The sequence below is a fragment of the Cynoglossus semilaevis genome, chromosome 13 (assembly GCF_000523025.1).
Source record: "Cynoglossus semilaevis isolate Cse_v1.0 chromosome 13, Cse_v1.0, whole genome shotgun sequence".
NCBI lineage: Eukaryota > Metazoa > Chordata > Actinopteri > Pleuronectiformes > Cynoglossidae > Cynoglossus > Cynoglossus semilaevis.
The window spans coordinates 1,763,875-1,780,497 of NC_024319.1; the positions used below are offsets into that span (position 1 = coordinate 1,763,875).

Consider the following 16,623-nt stretch of genomic DNA (forward strand, 5'->3'; position numbering starts at 1 on the left):
CATGTGGGTCACTGCAGCTCATCGTTCAGTTGTTTGTCCAGTTTGTCCCGTGGTTTCCTACAGTTGAGAGTCCAGTGACCTCACCCACTGACTCCCTCAGCTGTTTCCTCCCCCCTCCCCCCACCCTGACCCTAATTTGGTTAGCGATGACAAAGACAGGCCCTGCCTCGCCTCGGACATTTAAATCCCAGTTGGCAAAGCATCAGCACCGCCATGACGGAAAGAAACTCCTGGAAACCGTGGACTGCTGTACATGTGGTCTTTAAAATCAGGAGAATCAGGAGCTGCAGCGTCGACCGAAGGACACGGTTCAATGATCACAGAGTGGGACAGTGATCGTCAGAGGGTGTGGGAGCCAACGACTGTGGGTTTTACTGCGACCGTCGGTTCAGTATTTGACAAATATTTATAATCAGACCAGGAGCTGTGAGGAGTCAGAGTGTAAGATAAACCAGAATGAAAAAAATAAATCATGAAACGACTGTTGATTCATCCACAGTCTGAAGAAATCTCTGGTTAAAATGAATCACTGGTTAAAATGGAGGTTCATTCCCCTGATAAAAGTGTGTCTTCTAATGTAAATCACTGTGCCTGTATGCTGGCTCCTCTCAGTACTGGACGTTCACTGTGCTCCCACTCCGACTGGTCGTCGTATAAATTATGACAAATAACCAGGTTGGTGTTGGTGTTAAACACTGCAGATGTAACTGGTCAGATGTTGAAACCCTCCTCAGTCGGTGCTGGAGGATGAGACCACTTCACTGGTCCATGCCACACCCTTCCCACAGCACCCCCTCTCTGTGAGCAGCTGAGACAGCAGTCTGCATCCACACTGCACTCAAACGGATCAATACCTGGTGCTGACCATTAGACGAGATGCTGCTGCTGCTGCTGATGGGGGTGAGGGTGAGGGTGAGGGGGGTGAGGGGGTATCTAGGCCTCAGAGCTCACTCATTGTCTAGAATACCAGTCATATCTGCCCGTGCGAGACAAAGAAAACAGGGAGGAAGAATAGACGCAGCTCTCTCTCTCTCTCCCTCTGTCTCTCTCTCTGTCTCTCTCTCTCTCTCTCTCTGTCTCTCCATTCTCCCACAGAGAATGTCTCGAGGTGGTCTTCAGTCCACGGAGCGGAGACACAGACACGCCCGGTGTTGAATGAACAAAACACAGACAGACACAAAAGCGCCGTATCCCGTTATATACCGTCCTGTGAACACAGGCACACCCACCCACCCACCGACCCAGCACTGACTGCAGCACTGACTGCAGTACTGACACACACACACACTGATTCTCCTGCTTCATCGCCACATATCGATGTTATTTTTAAATGTTATTTTTAAATATGAAAACATTAAATGTCACATTTTAAACCCCAACCCACCAATAACCTCNGTGAATGTGCGCTGCATAATGAGTCTGGGGTGTGACAGTTGGCCTGAAAACGGACCCTTTTATCCCCAGTCAACACAGCAGTTCTAGGGCTAAACGGTTCCCTTACCTTGGCACCGATCTGGTTGCCGCACTGACCGGCCTGGATGTGCACGATTTCCCTCATTATGGCTGACAAAGTTTGACAATGGCGAGCAGAAGAAGCGACAGAGCGGAGCGCGGCACACAGCACGGACCGGAGTGGAGAGACCGAGAGCAGGACAATGGATTTATAAGGCTGGAGCCATTCCAGGGAGAGGCGGGGGCGTGGCCGAGGCCAGGGGGCGTGGTCGGTGCAGCTGTCGTCCGCGCCGATTGGCCCGGAGGAGGAAGGACTGCTGCAAATCAGGGAGTGGAGATGACTCAACAGATGGATCAGAATGTGAGCAGCTGCTGTCCTCCAGGGCCACGGCGACAAAATGAGCTCAAACACCGAGGGTAAAAACGTCCGTTTCTGAAAAATAATACTGTAAATTCATGCGAAAAACGTTGAACTATGACGAGGAAAGGTGGTGAGTATATGAGGACGTGGTCGTGGGGACGAGAGCGAAGTCGTAGATCAACGATAATATGGTGGAATAACCTCGGCACCACGATCCTAACGGGGTTTTGTTTTTTTTGGGGTGGGGGGATAAAGGCTTCATATTATAAGGGAAAAGTCAAACGTTTCCACGAATAAAGTTGTAAATATATGAAATAAAAAGTCGAATTATCCCCAGTGAAATATCGTAAGCTCCGTTTACCAAATGTATTATTAGCAGGCAGCAGGTTAGCTAGTAACACATGATATAAAGATAAAAAAGAAGCAGCTGTTAGCTAGCAAGGATTGATTGTGGCTAATAATTTTGTGAAAGATTCATATACACAATAAATCTGTGAGTTAGCGTTTAGTGATGAGTTCAAGGTATTCGTCATGTCAATAACTAGAATATGATGCTGTATAAAATATGATACCATTTAGTGAAAAAAAGCTTCTGCGACTTCTGGTCTGAAACATTAAACTTCTAACCTCAGATATGATGACATCACTTCCTCCTCCAGTTCCACTGTGAAAAGCTTGAATGTATTTTTTCATCCAGGATTTTTGTCCTTTGTGACTGATTTTAATTTTCATGTCAATTAAAACTGACGGCTGTTCTGACCTTAGTTTACACTCACCTGGTACTGGTAAATCATCATCTCTCACTGGTATTTGAAGTCACGGATGGAACAAATACTGCTACACACAGTACTACAGTACTGCATTACTCTGCAGACAAACCAATGTCTGTTTATCTGTTGTATTTGTATTAGTATTATTTTATATTATTAAAGCACTGGACAGCATGATGTGCATGAAATATTTTGTGTCAGTACAGAATGATTTTACTGTAAGGGTGGGGTTGAAATGGTTTGTGTTGTGGAGGTTAAACTTCAGTTGTTCTCCATCTCCTCTGTGTGATCAGAGTGAACCAAACATTTCAGATATAAATCTGTTCAACGCCCAACAAATAACCTGAACCTCCTTGACTCAGTAGAAAGACTACAAGATTTCCTCCTTCAGAACTCCAACCCAACCCATCTGGTCTTCACAGCATGATGTCAGTGGTGGAGGCCTGGTCAGTCCAGAGGAGGAGCCGGGCCTCTGCCGTCAGCTCCCTGAAGCCTGGGAGGAGGAAAAACCAAGAGAAATGAGAGAAACATCCACGGCCACTGGATTCCATTCACCTGCTGCAGGAGGCTTAAAATAAAAACGAATCTTTTTGTTTCTGTCATGTTATTCTACACCACCGTCAGCCTACGTCACCTCACCTCAATGACAATCATCTATTTTTCACTCATTTCATCACTTGGCAGATTTTCCTACAGCAGAAAAATAACACTGTTCCTGTTGTTAGTACGCATTTTTCGTCTGGAAAGTGAATTTTACTGTAAAGCCGTAATAAAAGGCGGGGCACAGAGGACGCCAGGCACCGTCTGATCAGGACACACACTGGTCCGTCTCCTGCTGCGACACAACGATGCAGCAAACACACCATCTCACAACCACGGGCCGTCTCACAGAAAAAGAATGGACGCTGTTGTTGGAGGTGACCAGGCCCAGTCAGTGGGTGGAAACGAAGGGAAACTGCTTAAAAAAACATCAACTGTTATTCTGGGTTTTTTTTTTACTGTTAAAACATCAGATTTTTTGCCTCCTAATGGTCTGAGTGGTGTCTTATCACTGACTCACTGGAGCCCAGCATGTAGATCTAGGCCCTCTGTATGAACCAGCGTTGTTACTAACCCCATGCTATGATCTTAGTTTAACCTTCATATCGACAAAAATAATTAATTTCCAGCCCAAATCCATGTCCAGATATTGATCACCTTTAATTTTTGTCGCCCAATATGTTCCAGTTCCCTTGTCATGACAGTGTGAGTAGATGAAGAAGCAAAATTAGAAAACAATCCTCAAATGTTGTGTAAATGTAAGATTACAATCCTCAAATGTTGTGTAAATGTAAGATGTAAAATGTAACTTTTTTTTTCAGTACATCTATAAACAATGGCGAAGTACAAGCACTCTCTGAACTGACTTAAAGGACAATTCAAACAACATTCAAATCAGCAGCAGGGAGTATTTACATACACAAAATACACACAAAAATCTGCAGCCTGTATTTTTACTGCGTTCGACAATCAACCAGTGGCCACGCCTTTTCCAATTCAAGTGCAGTTCTGACCCTGACCGTTAGATGGCCCCAGACAGCCGGGATTGGCGCTGACGATGGGCGTGGATTGGGAAACGTCCGTCAGCAAACAGACATATTTGTCATTCCTCTCTCGGCGACCGTTGGAATAAAAATCTTTCTGATTTTATTTGAATAATCGCTTTTAAATCCCGTAATAGACATTCGGTGAGTGTAACGATGTCATCAGTATATTTTGACGTACACACTGCTAGAATGTTTCGTTTGTTTACGTAAGATTTTTCTCTCCGCTCTGAACGTTTATGAGCTCGAACCGATTTCACAGCATAGAAACAGCTAGCATGCTAATGTTAGCATTCGATATTCTTTTGGTTCAAAATTGAATTGACAGATTGTTGTAAAGTTCTTCTGTTGTAGAACTGTGTGTGTGTTTCGTAATGAAGTATTTGTTACTGTCGTTTTTACGTCGACCGTGTTCTGGTGCAGCGTAGCGGTCAGACTACGTTACGGTGAGGAGCGGAGCGGAGAGGGGAGTGGACACCCAGGCTGCACTGTCTGTTAAAGGGCTTAGCTCTAATGAAACCACACGGACATCTTCAACAAAATCATCACAATTATTACAAACAAATAACCAAAGTGTTTAACGACCGAATATTTAACTTAGACCGAAATAATTAAAGTCTTGTTGTATCATTTAAAAACTAGTTTCCTTCCATCTTTACTGCAGGACTGAATGTAAATAAATAAACAATGTGAATGTGTAGACATTGTTTATAACAAATAAGTTATGTTTAAATACATAACGTTAAACTTAATGTGTTTATTCCATAAATAAACCTTTGATTCCACTTTACTGGACATGGGTTCACGTGTAAATGATAGAAACACTACATCTGATGCTGTCTTTGAAGTTCTCTTAATTATAACTTAATTTTCATAATTATTTTGTTACAGCAAACATCAAGATGTTCTACACGTGTGGACCCAACGAAGCCATGGTTGTCAGTGGTAAGAGTTGTGATTTAGATTTTAAAAAAAAACATTCCATGTTAAATATAAATTAAATTATCATTAGTTTGTATCATTTTTAGTTTATTTAAACAGCGAAGTTCCCTTTAAAACTATTTGATTATTATACTTATTTGATTACCAACTAAAACAGGATGTTGGAGAACCACAACATTTTCAGTTGGGTAGAAACAAACAGTTGTTCTGCAATTCTGGTTTGTCTGAGCAGGAAAAATTAAGGAACAGTTGTCTTTGTCATGTGATTGATTTTATCATCAGACCTTTGATAAGAATTTTCACTGTGATCCATAACTTGTGATTAAAACTGCAGGATCAACAAATGACTAATGTGTGTGTAAATGTGTGTGTCAGGTTTTGGCCGCTCTCCTCCTTTAATGATTGCTGGAGGACGTGTCTTTGTTCTCCCATGTATTCAACAGATCCAGAGGTAAAAAAAACTCTTCTCTCTGTGTCGTCGTTTTCCTCATATTTAGGGGTAAATTTACTGACACAGACACACACACGTATATATTACATTTGAAAATATAAGTTCCCTACACCCTGTTTAATGTTGAACACTGATGATTTATGGTGATCTTTTAATCTTAATAAAAAACCAGGTTTGGTGCAGTCTGTCAGCTGATGTTAATTCAATCTCCAGGAAGTGATGTCATCGTACTTCCTGCTGCAGAGACCTGTGGCTGCTGTCACACGTTTCCTTCTTCTTATCGTTTATTTTCATTTCTCCGTAGGATCACGCTCAACACGCTAACGCTCAACGTGAAGAGTGACAAGGTCTACACCCGCCGTGGCGTCCCCGTCTCTGTAACTGGCATTGCACAGGTACGGTCCAACCTGTGGTTCTCAAACTGTTTACTGTACGTACCACGTCTGACCACAGAACCACCAGTTTGACCACCATCAAAGAACAGCAGCCCAGGCCTGGAGTCCTAATAAGATCACAGGTCTATTTATAGCCCCACTGTACCTGTCCTCCTGTCCTCTGTCCTCCTGTCCTCTGTCCTCCTGTCCTCTGTCCTCCTGTCCTCTGTCCTCCTGTCCTCTGTCCTCCTGTCCTCTGTCCTCCTGTCCTCTGTCCTCCTGTCCTCTGTCCTCCTGTCCTCTGTCCTCCTGTCCTCTGTCCTCCTGTCCTCTGTCCTCCTGTCCTCTGTCCTCCTGTCCTCTGTCCTCCTGTCCTCTGTCCTCCTGTCCTCTGTCCTCCTGTCCCGACACAGGTGAAGATCCAGGGGCAGAACAAGGAGATGTTGGCCACGGCCTGCCAGATGTTCATGGGCAAGTCGGAGGCGGAGATTTCCCAGATTGCCCTGGAAACTCTGGAGGGTCACCAGAGAGCCATTATCGCCCATTTAACAGTGGAGGTCGGTTCATCAGTACTGAAGACACACACATTTATACAAATACACACAAAGGAGTATAAATATATCTGAAATAGTTGGGAGAAAACCATTAACTGAAGTGACTCTGTGTGTGTGTGTGTGTGTGTGTAGGAGATCTACCAGGACCGTAAGAAGTTCTCTGAGCAGGTCTTTAAGGTGGCCTCCTCTGACCTGGTCAACATGGGTATCGGTGTGGTCAGCTACACCCTCAAAGACGTCCACGATGACCAGGTATTCAACTGTGGATTTAAATCCTCTGAGTTTGTGGTCGGGCAGTCAGACAGTGCCATCTGTTGGTGAGAGCTGGGGTTTAGAATCAGGAGGCTGTTGAAGTCTTGACCTGGGTTCTAGGGGTCAGAGCTGGGATATTCTTTCACTTTCATGGCAGGAAGTCGTCCACAAAACTTAACTGTAAAAAATAACTTTCATCAGGATCAGAAATAAATTGTACTTTTTTCATGAAGAAAAACTGTTTCCTGTTAGATCAGATCATGTTCATCAACATCGATCCTCCTCTACTGTGGCCTAACAACTAGACGTGTGTGTTGTCATTTTAAAATGAACCAATGAAGAAGACTGATGTAAATGACCGGGACTGACCTCAGTGATGAACGACTTCCTGTTACTGTAACAGATTCATTTGTTGACTCACCCTCTCTGACTCGGCCCATTCTGCTCTGTGCATTATTGATGAGTGAGGTCATCCCATCTGTGTCTCCACGCTGATGTTTCCTCCATCTGTGCCCCCCCCCCAGGACTACCTTAATTCTCTGGGTAAAGCCAGAACAGCCCAGGTGCAGAAGGATGCCAGGATAGGAGAGGCTCAGTACAAACGTGACGCCGTCATCAGGGTAACGTCCTTCTTCCTGTCGTTCTCCCTGTTTGCATTTTTTATTGATCAGATTGGTAACATACGTGTGTTTCCTCTGTCTACCTGCAGGAGGCGCACGCCATGCAGGAGAAGGTGTCTGCTCAGTACAAGAATGAAATTGAAATGGCAAAATCCCAGCGAGACTACGAGCTGAAGAAGGCGGCCTACGATGTTGAGGTCAACACCAAGAAGGCGGAGTCAGAGATGGCCTATCAGCTTCAGGTACAGTTGTTTCATCACACCTTCGTTTCTGAAGCACAACATTATTTTCTGAGAATTTTCAAATTCTTGTTTTTTTTCCTTGTTGTTGAAATGATCCGTTCATGCTCTGATTTGTCCACCAGGTGGCCAAGACAAAGCAGCGCATCGAAGAGGAGAAGATGCAGGTTCAGGTGGTGGAGCGGTCTCAGCAGATCCTGCTGCAGGAGCAGGAGATCATCCGCAAAGAGAATGAGCTGGAGGCCAAGGTGAAGAAGCCCGCTGAAGCTGAGAAGTACCGTTTGGAGAAGCTGGCTGAGGCTCAGCGGTGAGTGACACAGCAGGACTGTCCTCCTCTCTCTGCCCTGACCGTGTTACTCAGTTGTTCTTCTGCTCCACAGTCTGCAGCTCATCATGGAGGCAGAGGCCGAGGCCGAGTCCATCAGAGTACGTTCTACCCAAACTCCAACATTTTCATTGATTTTCTTTGACACATATTCAGCTGTGTTCTCCTGACCACCCAGATGTGTCTGTCTGTAGGTCAAAGGTGACGCCGAGGCTTTCGCCATTGAGGCCAAGGGTCGTGCCGATGCAGAGCAGATGGCCAAGAAGGCCGAGGCCTTCCAGCAGTACAAAGATGGAGCCATGGTGGACATGCTGCTGGAGCAACTGCCTCTGGTCAGTGACATCATCAGGGGCAGATGCAACGGTGTTGGATAACAGATGTCAAACAGTCGGTTCAGTGGGGACTGTTAAATTCTGCGGTTCTTGTTGGAACTTCTCGTTTCTTTGTTTTAGTCACAAAACAAAAACTAGAACCAGTTGGAGTCAGAACTTTAACTTGACCTTCACGATGTTGTGTTTACTCACTCCCTGTTTCTGCTGTTCCATCAGATGGCAGAGGAAATCAGCAAGCCACTGTGTCAGACCAAGAAGATCACCATGGTGTCCAGCGGCGGCTCAGAGGTCGGGGCGGCCAAACTGGCAGGAGAAGTCCTGGAAATCATGAACAGACTTCCTGCCACCATCGAAAAACTGACAGGAGTGAACATCGCTCTGGTAAGAACACCCTCGACCCTCGGGTACGGCTGTGAGTCTGACCTGCAGGTCGCCTGACCTCTCTGCTCTCTCTGACCTGTCCAGAATCATACGACTGGTGTCCATTAAGGAGGAGGCGGAGACTTGAAGGAGGCGGGGCTTCGTCACGCCTGCTGACAGCAGCAGCTTCACTCCTCTTCACCACTGTCATGACTACGGCAGCATCATCATCATCATGTTGTACCTGCATGTGTTCAACTCCAGTGTCTGTTTTGTTACCTCAGTTATTCTCTAGGGGGCAGCAAAAACAAGCGTACACGGTCAGAGTGTCAATGAATGCATCTGTGTTTTTGTGGAGCACGAATGTTTTTACTTTCTCGTCACAATCGCCTCATCATCCCCTCTGAGGGACCACTAATAGAAACCTTAGACATTTGTTTTTATCATTTTTAAGTTAGAAAATTATTTTAGTTTTTTAAATTTTTTTTAATTTCTGTGCCTTTTAAATTTACCGAATGCTGTTGTGACCTCCTAACACCTGCCCCTCCCTGTACTCTTTGCTTGACATAACCAAACGTCACTGTTCAAAAAGGTCAACTAGTCCTACGTGGTAACTTGGCGATAACTGACTACTACACAGAGCCAAGGTCTGTTTGTAAGTGGATGAATTCTCAGCTACAGATTGAAGGAAAAGGAAGTGGTCGGTGGAACGATGCGTCTGAGGTTTTATGAAGAAGGCGGTGAAAGTGTGTGGCAGGAACGCGTCCTGACGTCTGTATCGTCTCACAGTAAAGTAGGACAGCTAACTAACTCACTAACCAACATGTTGCTTTGATGTGCTTGTCGTACGAAACCACAGCCAGTATACTCTGCTGTGTGTCCTTCTGTTTTCTAGCTGCTGTTGTATATGAAGCAGATGTTAGTTTTGTATCTGTAGAGATTGTTGCTCCAGAACCTCTGGAAATTTAAGGAGTTTTTTTTTTTTTTTACCCACAGTTTCCTCCGATGCCTTTCAACCTAACTGTATGTTTTCCAGCTGAAAGCCATAATCATCTCTGCTACCTTCAAGTGCCTGGTGAAAAACTCCTCAACTGCCATGTCACTGTGGCTCCACTTCTGTCAGGGAAAAACTCTGAAGCCGTCAGCCCTCACTGACGGCTGTCAATCAAACCTGAAAGCTATTCTTTGTACGTTCTGAGACTTTGCTGATCAATGTGCCGTTTGCTGCATGTTTCTATTTTTCACATGACTGGGTCGATATAAATGTGTGAAGATTATACTGTAGTTAGTGTTATGTTTCCAACACCTGATGTGTAGTCAAATGTTTTATGATACAGTAGACAATAAAATGTGACCTAATCACAGGACAATGTGGTCGCTTCATTTTTACTGATTTCCCTAACGCTTTTCTCCACAGCAGGGATGTGACGTACAGGGTTTAGAAGATTTAACTCTGAATCAATTCGGTCAGTTTCTGTTATTTCACGGGATCTGTCAAAACAACAAGGTTGTAAATTCTGGTGCAAAATAATGTCAATGCGACAGTTAAGAATAATCAAACATGACGGGCCGGTTAAGAGGTGGCACTTCCTGTTTGAGTCCGACTCATCAACCAGGTCCGACTGTGACTGTGACTAAGTAAAGTTCAAAATCTGGCACGGAAATAAAACCCGAATACCGTTAAACTGCTGTCATAGTATCATGAACCCGTTCACCACACGCTCGGGTTATTTTCCCTGTGTTCCGGTAAATGAAGTCCCCACGCCACAGATTTAAGGTTCCGGTGAAATAACGGGGACATTTTGTTGAGAGGAAAAAAACCAAACGGTTCGAGTTTTTAATCTTTATTATCAACAGAAGTCCATAGACAACTGTGAATGTAATCAAACCAAATGTACATTTTTAGTTTTGTTACAGTGATTTAGTTCACACTGTGAAAACCTGTGGTGGAAATTCCCGAAGACCTTAATCAGTTTGTCACGGATTCCACCACATTTTCACCTCGATGCTGTGTCAATTAGGCAGAAAGTTACTTTTAAAATATCAATAACCTCTAAACAAAACGGTCGTTTTCCTTAACTCGCTCGGGATTCGATTTTCTAATTATTAACATGCGATTATTGGTCATATTGTCATATTTCAGAATTCCTACTGAATCGGTTTTAGTTATAACAATGTGGCAACACTGACATCTAGTGTTCGGATTCTGTCACTTCGCGGGATATCAATTTCAAACGGGGAAGTCGTAGTTTATAGTCAATACACATGTACAATACATATATAAAATATATATGTCATTAGCCGATTAAAATGACCTGCCTGACCAGTGAGTGACACGTCATTATTGTGTAACTTTGGACGTTTATCTATTTATTTAGGGTTCCTTTCCTAAACCCGACCTTCATACAATTATACATTTGTTTTCCTTTCACGAATCAAAACCGTCTTAAACTTTCTGCCGTCCATTATCTTTGTTTCAAATGTTTTTTACCACAGCGGGTTACAGTACAAAACACACGTCATACCTGTAACCTACCAGTGAGAACTTGCGACGTCGTCACTGTTTCCACATCCATGAATTATATGAAGGTGAAATCAACTGTAAAGAAAGAAGAAAACAAAGGGTGATATCACAAAATAACATTTTTCACATCCAATCAGAGCAGTATTAACATACCTGTAAGTGCAGTAACTCCTCCAAGCACCTAGGGGTCGCCTGTCCCCATTGATGACCTTCGCTGTAAACATTTGTCGCACCCGCTTTTATTTGAAAAGGTTAACTTTATTAAAACATCTACAAAAATAGACAACACCGTGAATTACAGTTGATTCAAGGTAGCAAGCGTTCTACAGAAATACAGAAGACCCCGAACGTAACAAAGATCGTTCCATATATTAGTAAAGGGAATTAACGATTTGACCTCAATATTTACAAACCATAAAATTCAGCTTCAAGAAACAGAAGGACCAATGACGTCGAACAGTCGGGAGTACAAACAAACAGAAACTATAAAAATGATCGAATGGTTCCAGTTATACCACAGTGTGTGAAGAACGACAGGAGTTCCGAAGGTTCTACCACAGTTAGCTTCACGAACCGGACATTAGTTGACGGTCCAGTCCCTCTCTGGGCCTCACAGTCCCGGGAAAACACCTGGGGTCCATTAGTGCAGACAGATAAGTTGACGAGTTCACACGACTCCCCCAGAACTAAACTGTCGTGATGAGATGGCGGGATTGTGTCGTCCATGTTTTTTTTTTATAATCATTTGATAACCCCTAAAGAAAAATGCGGGAAAATAAAAACCCAAATAAAAACATTTCTGTTGCTCACCCGTAAGTTTCAGGTGTTCGCCAGACACTTTCTTCCTTGTCCTTTCAGGGGCTCCGTAGTTCGGCACTGATTCACTCAAGCCGGGCTTGAAAAACCGAAGAACTCATGTCCGTATTGAGCACTTTTGTGCTGCATCTCTACTGCCCCCTCACGTCACTGCAGGTGAACTGCATCAGAATCCGTGTGGACAGAAATCATTTTATGCAGACGGGGGTGTTATCACGGCTGGGGAGGGAAAGGCATAAATGTGGGGCTTTAAAGTGCAGCTGACTCTGGAATTTTTTCTTTTTCTCTTACAACTTTCTTTTTCTCTCTGACTCTGAGCCAGAAAAAGAAAACACCAAAACAACAACAGTCTGTCCCGTCCTCCACTCAGGCTGGCAGTGGGCTCTCTCTGTTCTTGGGGGGTTGGGCTGGGGGCTGGGGGGGGTCACAGCAGCAGAACCTGTCCTCAGTTTTTTCTCTCTCTCTTTGAAGGATGTGCTGTGACATCAGTGTCTGAGAACAAACTGATTGGATGACAGGGCAGACAAAGTGGGCGGGGCTCCAGGTGTCTCATCCAAACCAATGTGATGAAGAACGTGTTCCAGGTGCAGCAGCACGGCGTGTGTTCAAATCTGATGATTTTTCTTCACGTGACTGACTTTTATAAACAAGGATTTTTAATCTGACTGTATTCACTGAAAACTAAGACATCTGTGTGTGTGTGTGTGTGTGTGTGTGTGTACACACTTGACCTCCAGTGTGACCCTGATCTGTGACTCTGCAGCAAAGTGATGTCACTGACTCGTGTGTTCAGCTCCTGTATCTTCAACTCTAGTCACATATAAAAACCCAACGTACCTAAAGTATTTCAGAGGAGAGAAAGATCCTACGCAGACGCTGCACCCACCACCGACCACTGAACTGAAGCTAGTAGCTAATTACTAGGTTAGCTAAGTCTACCCTAAACTAAACTCTAGCTTAGCTCAGAGCTTAGCTTAGCTTTAAGGGTCTGAAGATGGAACTAAACTGAACCAGCAGCGTCTCAGCCCCAGACCCCCCACACAGAAAAGTAAGGATGTGACCCCGTCTCCCCCTTTTTCTCCCCCTCTGCACCTCCACCACAGAGGTGACAAGGCTCCAGCCTGACCTCCGACCTCAGCTCCTCTTGACTCTACACCATGTTCATGGCGTCCTCCGTGAGGAAGGAGTGGATGTAGGCGAAGGATGGGCGGAGCTTGCAGTCTCTGTTCCAGCAGCTCAACATGAGCTCGTACAGACCCTGAGGACACACGGCCGGCCGGGTCAGGTACACCTGAAGGGGGCAGACAAAGGTCAAGGTCAGGGTCAGGGTCAATACAACATGACATCACCAGGTCTGACCTGTGTGTGTGTGTGTGTGTGTGTGTGTGTGTGTAACCTGTCGGCCCTGGTCTCTGAAGAACTCTCCAGCGTTGTCGATGACTTGCTCGTCCGTCAGGTTGGAGTACGGCTGCTCCTGACACACACTCAGCATCTCCCACAGGGTCACACCGAAGGCCCACACGTCACTGGCCGTGGTGAACTTCCCCTGGAACACAGAACCAGGACTTGGACCTCACTCCAAACTGAATCTAGAACATCGAGATCCTCTCTGACAATAACCAGGACCCTCCCCCTTCACCCCTGACCCCCGACCTCCGACCCCCTCACCATGAGTATACACTCCCAGGCCATCCAGCGTATGGGCAGCACGGCCCGGCCCTGGATCCTGTAGTAGTCTCCTGCGTACAGGTTCCGGCTCATGCCGAAGTCGGCGATCTTGATGTGACGTTCGCCGCCCGCGTCTTCCCCGCTCTCACCCTTTTCCCCTCCCACCAGACAGTTGCGTGTTGCCAGGTCCCGATGCACAAAGTTGAGAGACGACAGGAACTTCATCCCCGAGGCGATCTGACTGGCCATGGAGATGAGGGCGGGGTAACTGTGGCAGAGCAACAGCCAATGAGATCACGGCGTGATGACTGTGTGTCTGTTGAGGCTCCGCCCTCACCCCCCCCTTTACCTGATAGTTGGGCAGTTGTGCGAAGGCCCCGTCTTGTCCAGAAGGACCCGGTGTGACAGGTACTGGTTCAGGTCTCCACACTCCATGTACTCAGTGACCATACAGAGGGGGTCGCTGCTCACACACACCCCCAGCAGACGGATGATGTTGGGGTCCTTTAGCCGGGACAGGATCTTGACTTCTTTCAGGAAGTCGTTCCTGTGACGACATACACACACACACACACACACAGAGACACACGAGTCACGTCACAGACGGAGGGGAAGAAAAGGATTGTGGGATTGAAAAGGCTGGAGTCTACAGCTACAGTGAGCTGCAGGTCATCTGATCAGAGCTCTGAGTGACCTCTGACCCGTGGAAAGGGTCACAGGTCAGAGGTCATTCTGAAGTAGCAGCAGCAGCAACAACATAAAAACAGTTCTTCTTCTCTGTGGGTTTGAATAAATGAACAAAAAAAGACTGAAAAAAAAAAAAACGAACCAACGATCCATGATTGTTGTCCTGAAGGTTGAGACATGAATACATGACAAAATGAACCGCACGTGTGCTCTGCTCAACTGTGTGTGACGTCACAAACCTCGCATTTTTAGAAGCATCTGGTCGCAGTATCTTGACAGCCACCAGAAGAGGGCGACCTTTCCTTACATTGAAGGGAAACTCCAGGCTGGGCAGATCTTGAGGATTCTCGATTTCACACAGGTGCACCTTAGACCGGAAGAGTGATTCAAAATAATTAACAACGATCCTCACTGACACACACACACACACACACACTGTATCTGTGGGCCATTTTCTTACCTCCCCAAACTGTCCCTCCCCCAGTTTCTCCTTGAAGATGAGACACTGGCGGGGCAGTTCGGGCAGCGGGGCGGCGTCGGCCCCGGGACTTGACGAGGCCAAAGCCGGCACCGCGTAGGTGTTGTTACCGCTGACGCCCTGCAGGCTCACGATGTCTGCTTCGGCGTAGTGAGGGACGCTGGGGGGAAGTGAGGGAGACACGGGGGAAGAGAGGGAGGGGTAAGGAGGGGCACCGGGGTAGGGCGGAGGCTCCTCCTGGGCGGGGGGGAAACCTTTCTCCATGTCCAGGTCCAGACCACAAACTGGAGGAGCAGAGACAGAGAGGGTGGATGAAAGGTCTGTGACAACCAACACCCAGGGCAGAGGAGGAGGAGGAGGAGGAAGGAGGAAGGAGAGAGCTGTAGGAGGGAGGAGGTCAGACTCATGCAGAGAGAGAGAGACACCTGGTGGACAGATTCAGGAATGTGTTTTTTCTACAGTCGACTACAAGGATCATTTTAATAAATCAGTTGGTGTGGGAGGTAGACCACCCCCCCCCCCACACCCAACTGTGTCGACCTACTCCAAGGTGTCTTACCCTGGGGGACATTGAGGCTCTTTTCCGGAGCCTGTGTGGAGCTGGGGACCACTGAGGGTCTTGAGCTTTTCCTGTGATCTGACAGGAGCAGGTGATAGGCTGGGTTGTTTAACAGCAAGGCTGGGAGGACACACACACACAAACACACACAGCCATGTCACACACACACACACAGGCACGATCGAGGGGTGGGGGGGGGTCATACATGTGAAAAACGTTACAAAACACACACACACACACAATAAACAAGAAAGAAAAAAAACAACAACATGACAATGTTAGCATAACTGTGATTTCATAAGGGGGGGGGGGGGCTGCATGGACACATGTCGTGCACAACAGAGTAGCAGAGCAGTCACAGGCAAAGTTAAAACAGGACCAGGACCAGGACCAGGACTCATGTTCCTGCTATGGTGTTATTTCAAACCCACTCAGACAAAGACTCATGCAGAACCTCCTGTGGTGGAAAACAAGGGAGGAATGTTTGTTTTTTTACTTCTCCTCTCTCAGAACAATAGCTCTTTTGTGGCCCCCTCTGAGCTGCATCCTCTTCCTCAGAGGGGGGGGGAGGGATGGGGTGATTTACTTCTGCCTGGTGAAAGTGTTTTCAGTCTCTGGTTGGTTATGAATGAATGCCACGTCTTTACCTCACTGACACGAGGAAGAAGAAGAAGAAGAGGAGGAGGAGGAGGAGGAGGAGGAGCAGCGAAGGACGACCATGGCTGGAAATCGTCCAAAGATTCTATACATATGGTCTGAGTCATGTGTTCCATCGTCTACAGAGATCTGTCTCTTCAAGCAGCCTCTGAGCTGCTGCTGTTTTACTGGAGTCGACGTGGTGACGTGACGGTGATTCATCTGGACCAAGAATCCATACAAATCTGTGACAATTCTCACTAAAAATAAAAACCAAATCGCTCATCAAGGTGTGAGGAGTAGACTGTTCAGACCGTGACACTACACACTCCACTACAGTAGGTGGCAGTATGCTCCTAAAAACCCACTATCAAACCCAGACGTCAGGTCCTACGTAGGCTGAGAGACGTTCAGGTGTTGGAACAGAACGTGTGTGTGTGTGTGTGTGTGTGTGAGACCTACCTGTGTTGTCTCTCTGATCCCGTGGCCTCAGCAGAGCGCTGGGCTCCTGGTACTCCCCCTCCCCCTCCCTGTCATGGTCGCGGTCGTCAGGGAAGGTGTGGATGCGCTGATAGCGGCTGGAGTAGCTGTGGGTGTTGTTGATGACCACGTTGTCTGAGGGGACGGAGAGGTGGACACG

The 16,623-nt window shown here is 46.3% G+C and overlaps 3 protein-coding genes across 5 annotated transcripts in view; 1 reads left to right on the forward strand and 2 right to left on the reverse strand.

Moving 5' to 3' along the window:
* The window catches only part of tubb5 (tubulin, beta 5), a 4,962-nt gene extending 3,306 nt beyond the window's left edge, over positions 1-1,656 (reverse strand). For both annotated transcript variants that reach the window (XM_017037862.2, XM_008322813.3), the window contains exon 1: positions 1,502-1,656. In XM_017037862.2, the coding sequence (XP_016893351.1) occupies positions 1,502-1,558 (57 nt within the window). In that variant the 5' untranslated portion in view covers positions 1,559-1,656. The remainder of the gene's footprint in view (positions 1-1,501) is intronic.
* Positions 1,657-4,155: 2,499 nt separating this feature from the next.
* On the forward strand, positions 4,156-9,982 carry flot1b (flotillin 1b). Of its 2 annotated transcripts, XM_008322812.3 has the most exons (13): positions 4,156-4,310; positions 5,058-5,111; positions 5,484-5,559; positions 5,864-5,954; positions 6,347-6,490; positions 6,620-6,739; positions 7,264-7,359; positions 7,449-7,601; positions 7,724-7,905; positions 7,979-8,024; positions 8,118-8,255; positions 8,472-8,636; positions 8,721-9,982. In XM_008322812.3, the coding sequence occupies exons 2-13, from the start codon at positions 5,069-5,071 to the stop codon at positions 8,742-8,744; spliced, it is 1,278 nt and encodes a 425-aa protein (XP_008321034.1). In that variant the 5' UTR covers positions 4,156-4,310; positions 5,058-5,068; the 3' UTR covers positions 8,745-9,982. The 2 variants fall into 2 exon arrangements, with proteins under 2 accessions (XP_008321034.1, XP_024917077.1); XM_025061309.1 differs by lacking the exon at positions 5,484-5,559 and having other exon boundaries at positions 4,204-4,310.
* Positions 9,983-11,376: 1,394 nt separating this feature from the next.
* LOC103387976 (epithelial discoidin domain-containing receptor 1-like) lies at positions 11,377-16,617 on the reverse strand. The gene is made up of 8 exons (XM_008322809.2): positions 16,446-16,617; positions 15,348-15,467; positions 14,771-15,072; positions 14,550-14,677; positions 13,973-14,170; positions 13,624-13,891; positions 13,352-13,501; positions 11,377-13,246 (listed from the first exon to the last, which is right to left on the reverse strand). Exons 3-8 carry the CDS (start codon positions 15,050-15,052, stop codon positions 13,106-13,108), a joined length of 1,167 nt encoding a protein of 388 aa, XP_008321031.1. The 5' UTR covers positions 15,053-15,072; positions 15,348-15,467; positions 16,446-16,617; the 3' UTR covers positions 11,377-13,105.
* Positions 16,618-16,623: the final 6 nt, after the last annotated feature.

What these genes read in the sequence shown, in the direction of transcription:
- flot1b (XM_008322812.3), top strand. Translation starts at nt 5,069, where the DNA reads ATGTTCTACACGTGTGGACCCAACGAAGCCATGGTTGTCAGTG. An exon ending in CGAAGCCATGGTTGTCAGTG is followed by an intron (nt 5,112 to 5,483) that starts GTAAGAGTTGTG and finishes TGTGTGTGTCAG; the next exon opens with GTTTTGGCCGCTCTCCTCCT. An exon ending in CCGAGGCCGAGTCCATCAGA is followed by an intron (nt 8,025 to 8,117) that starts GTACGTTCTACC and finishes GTCTGTCTGTAG; the next exon opens with GTCAAAGGTGACGCCGAGGC.
- LOC103387976 (XM_008322809.2), bottom strand. Translation starts at nt 15,052, where the DNA reads ATGGAGAAAGGTTTCCCCCCCGCCCAGGAGGAGCCTCCGCCCTACCCC. An exon ending in GATGCTTCTAAAAATGCGAG is followed by an intron (nt 14,171 to 14,549) that starts GTTTGTGACGTC and finishes ATGTCGTCACAG; the next exon opens with GAACGACTTCCTGAAAGAAG. An exon ending in CACAACTGCCCAACTATCAG is followed by an intron (nt 13,892 to 13,972) that starts GTAAAGGGGGGG and finishes GCTCTGCCACAG; the next exon opens with TTACCCCGCCCTCATCTCCA.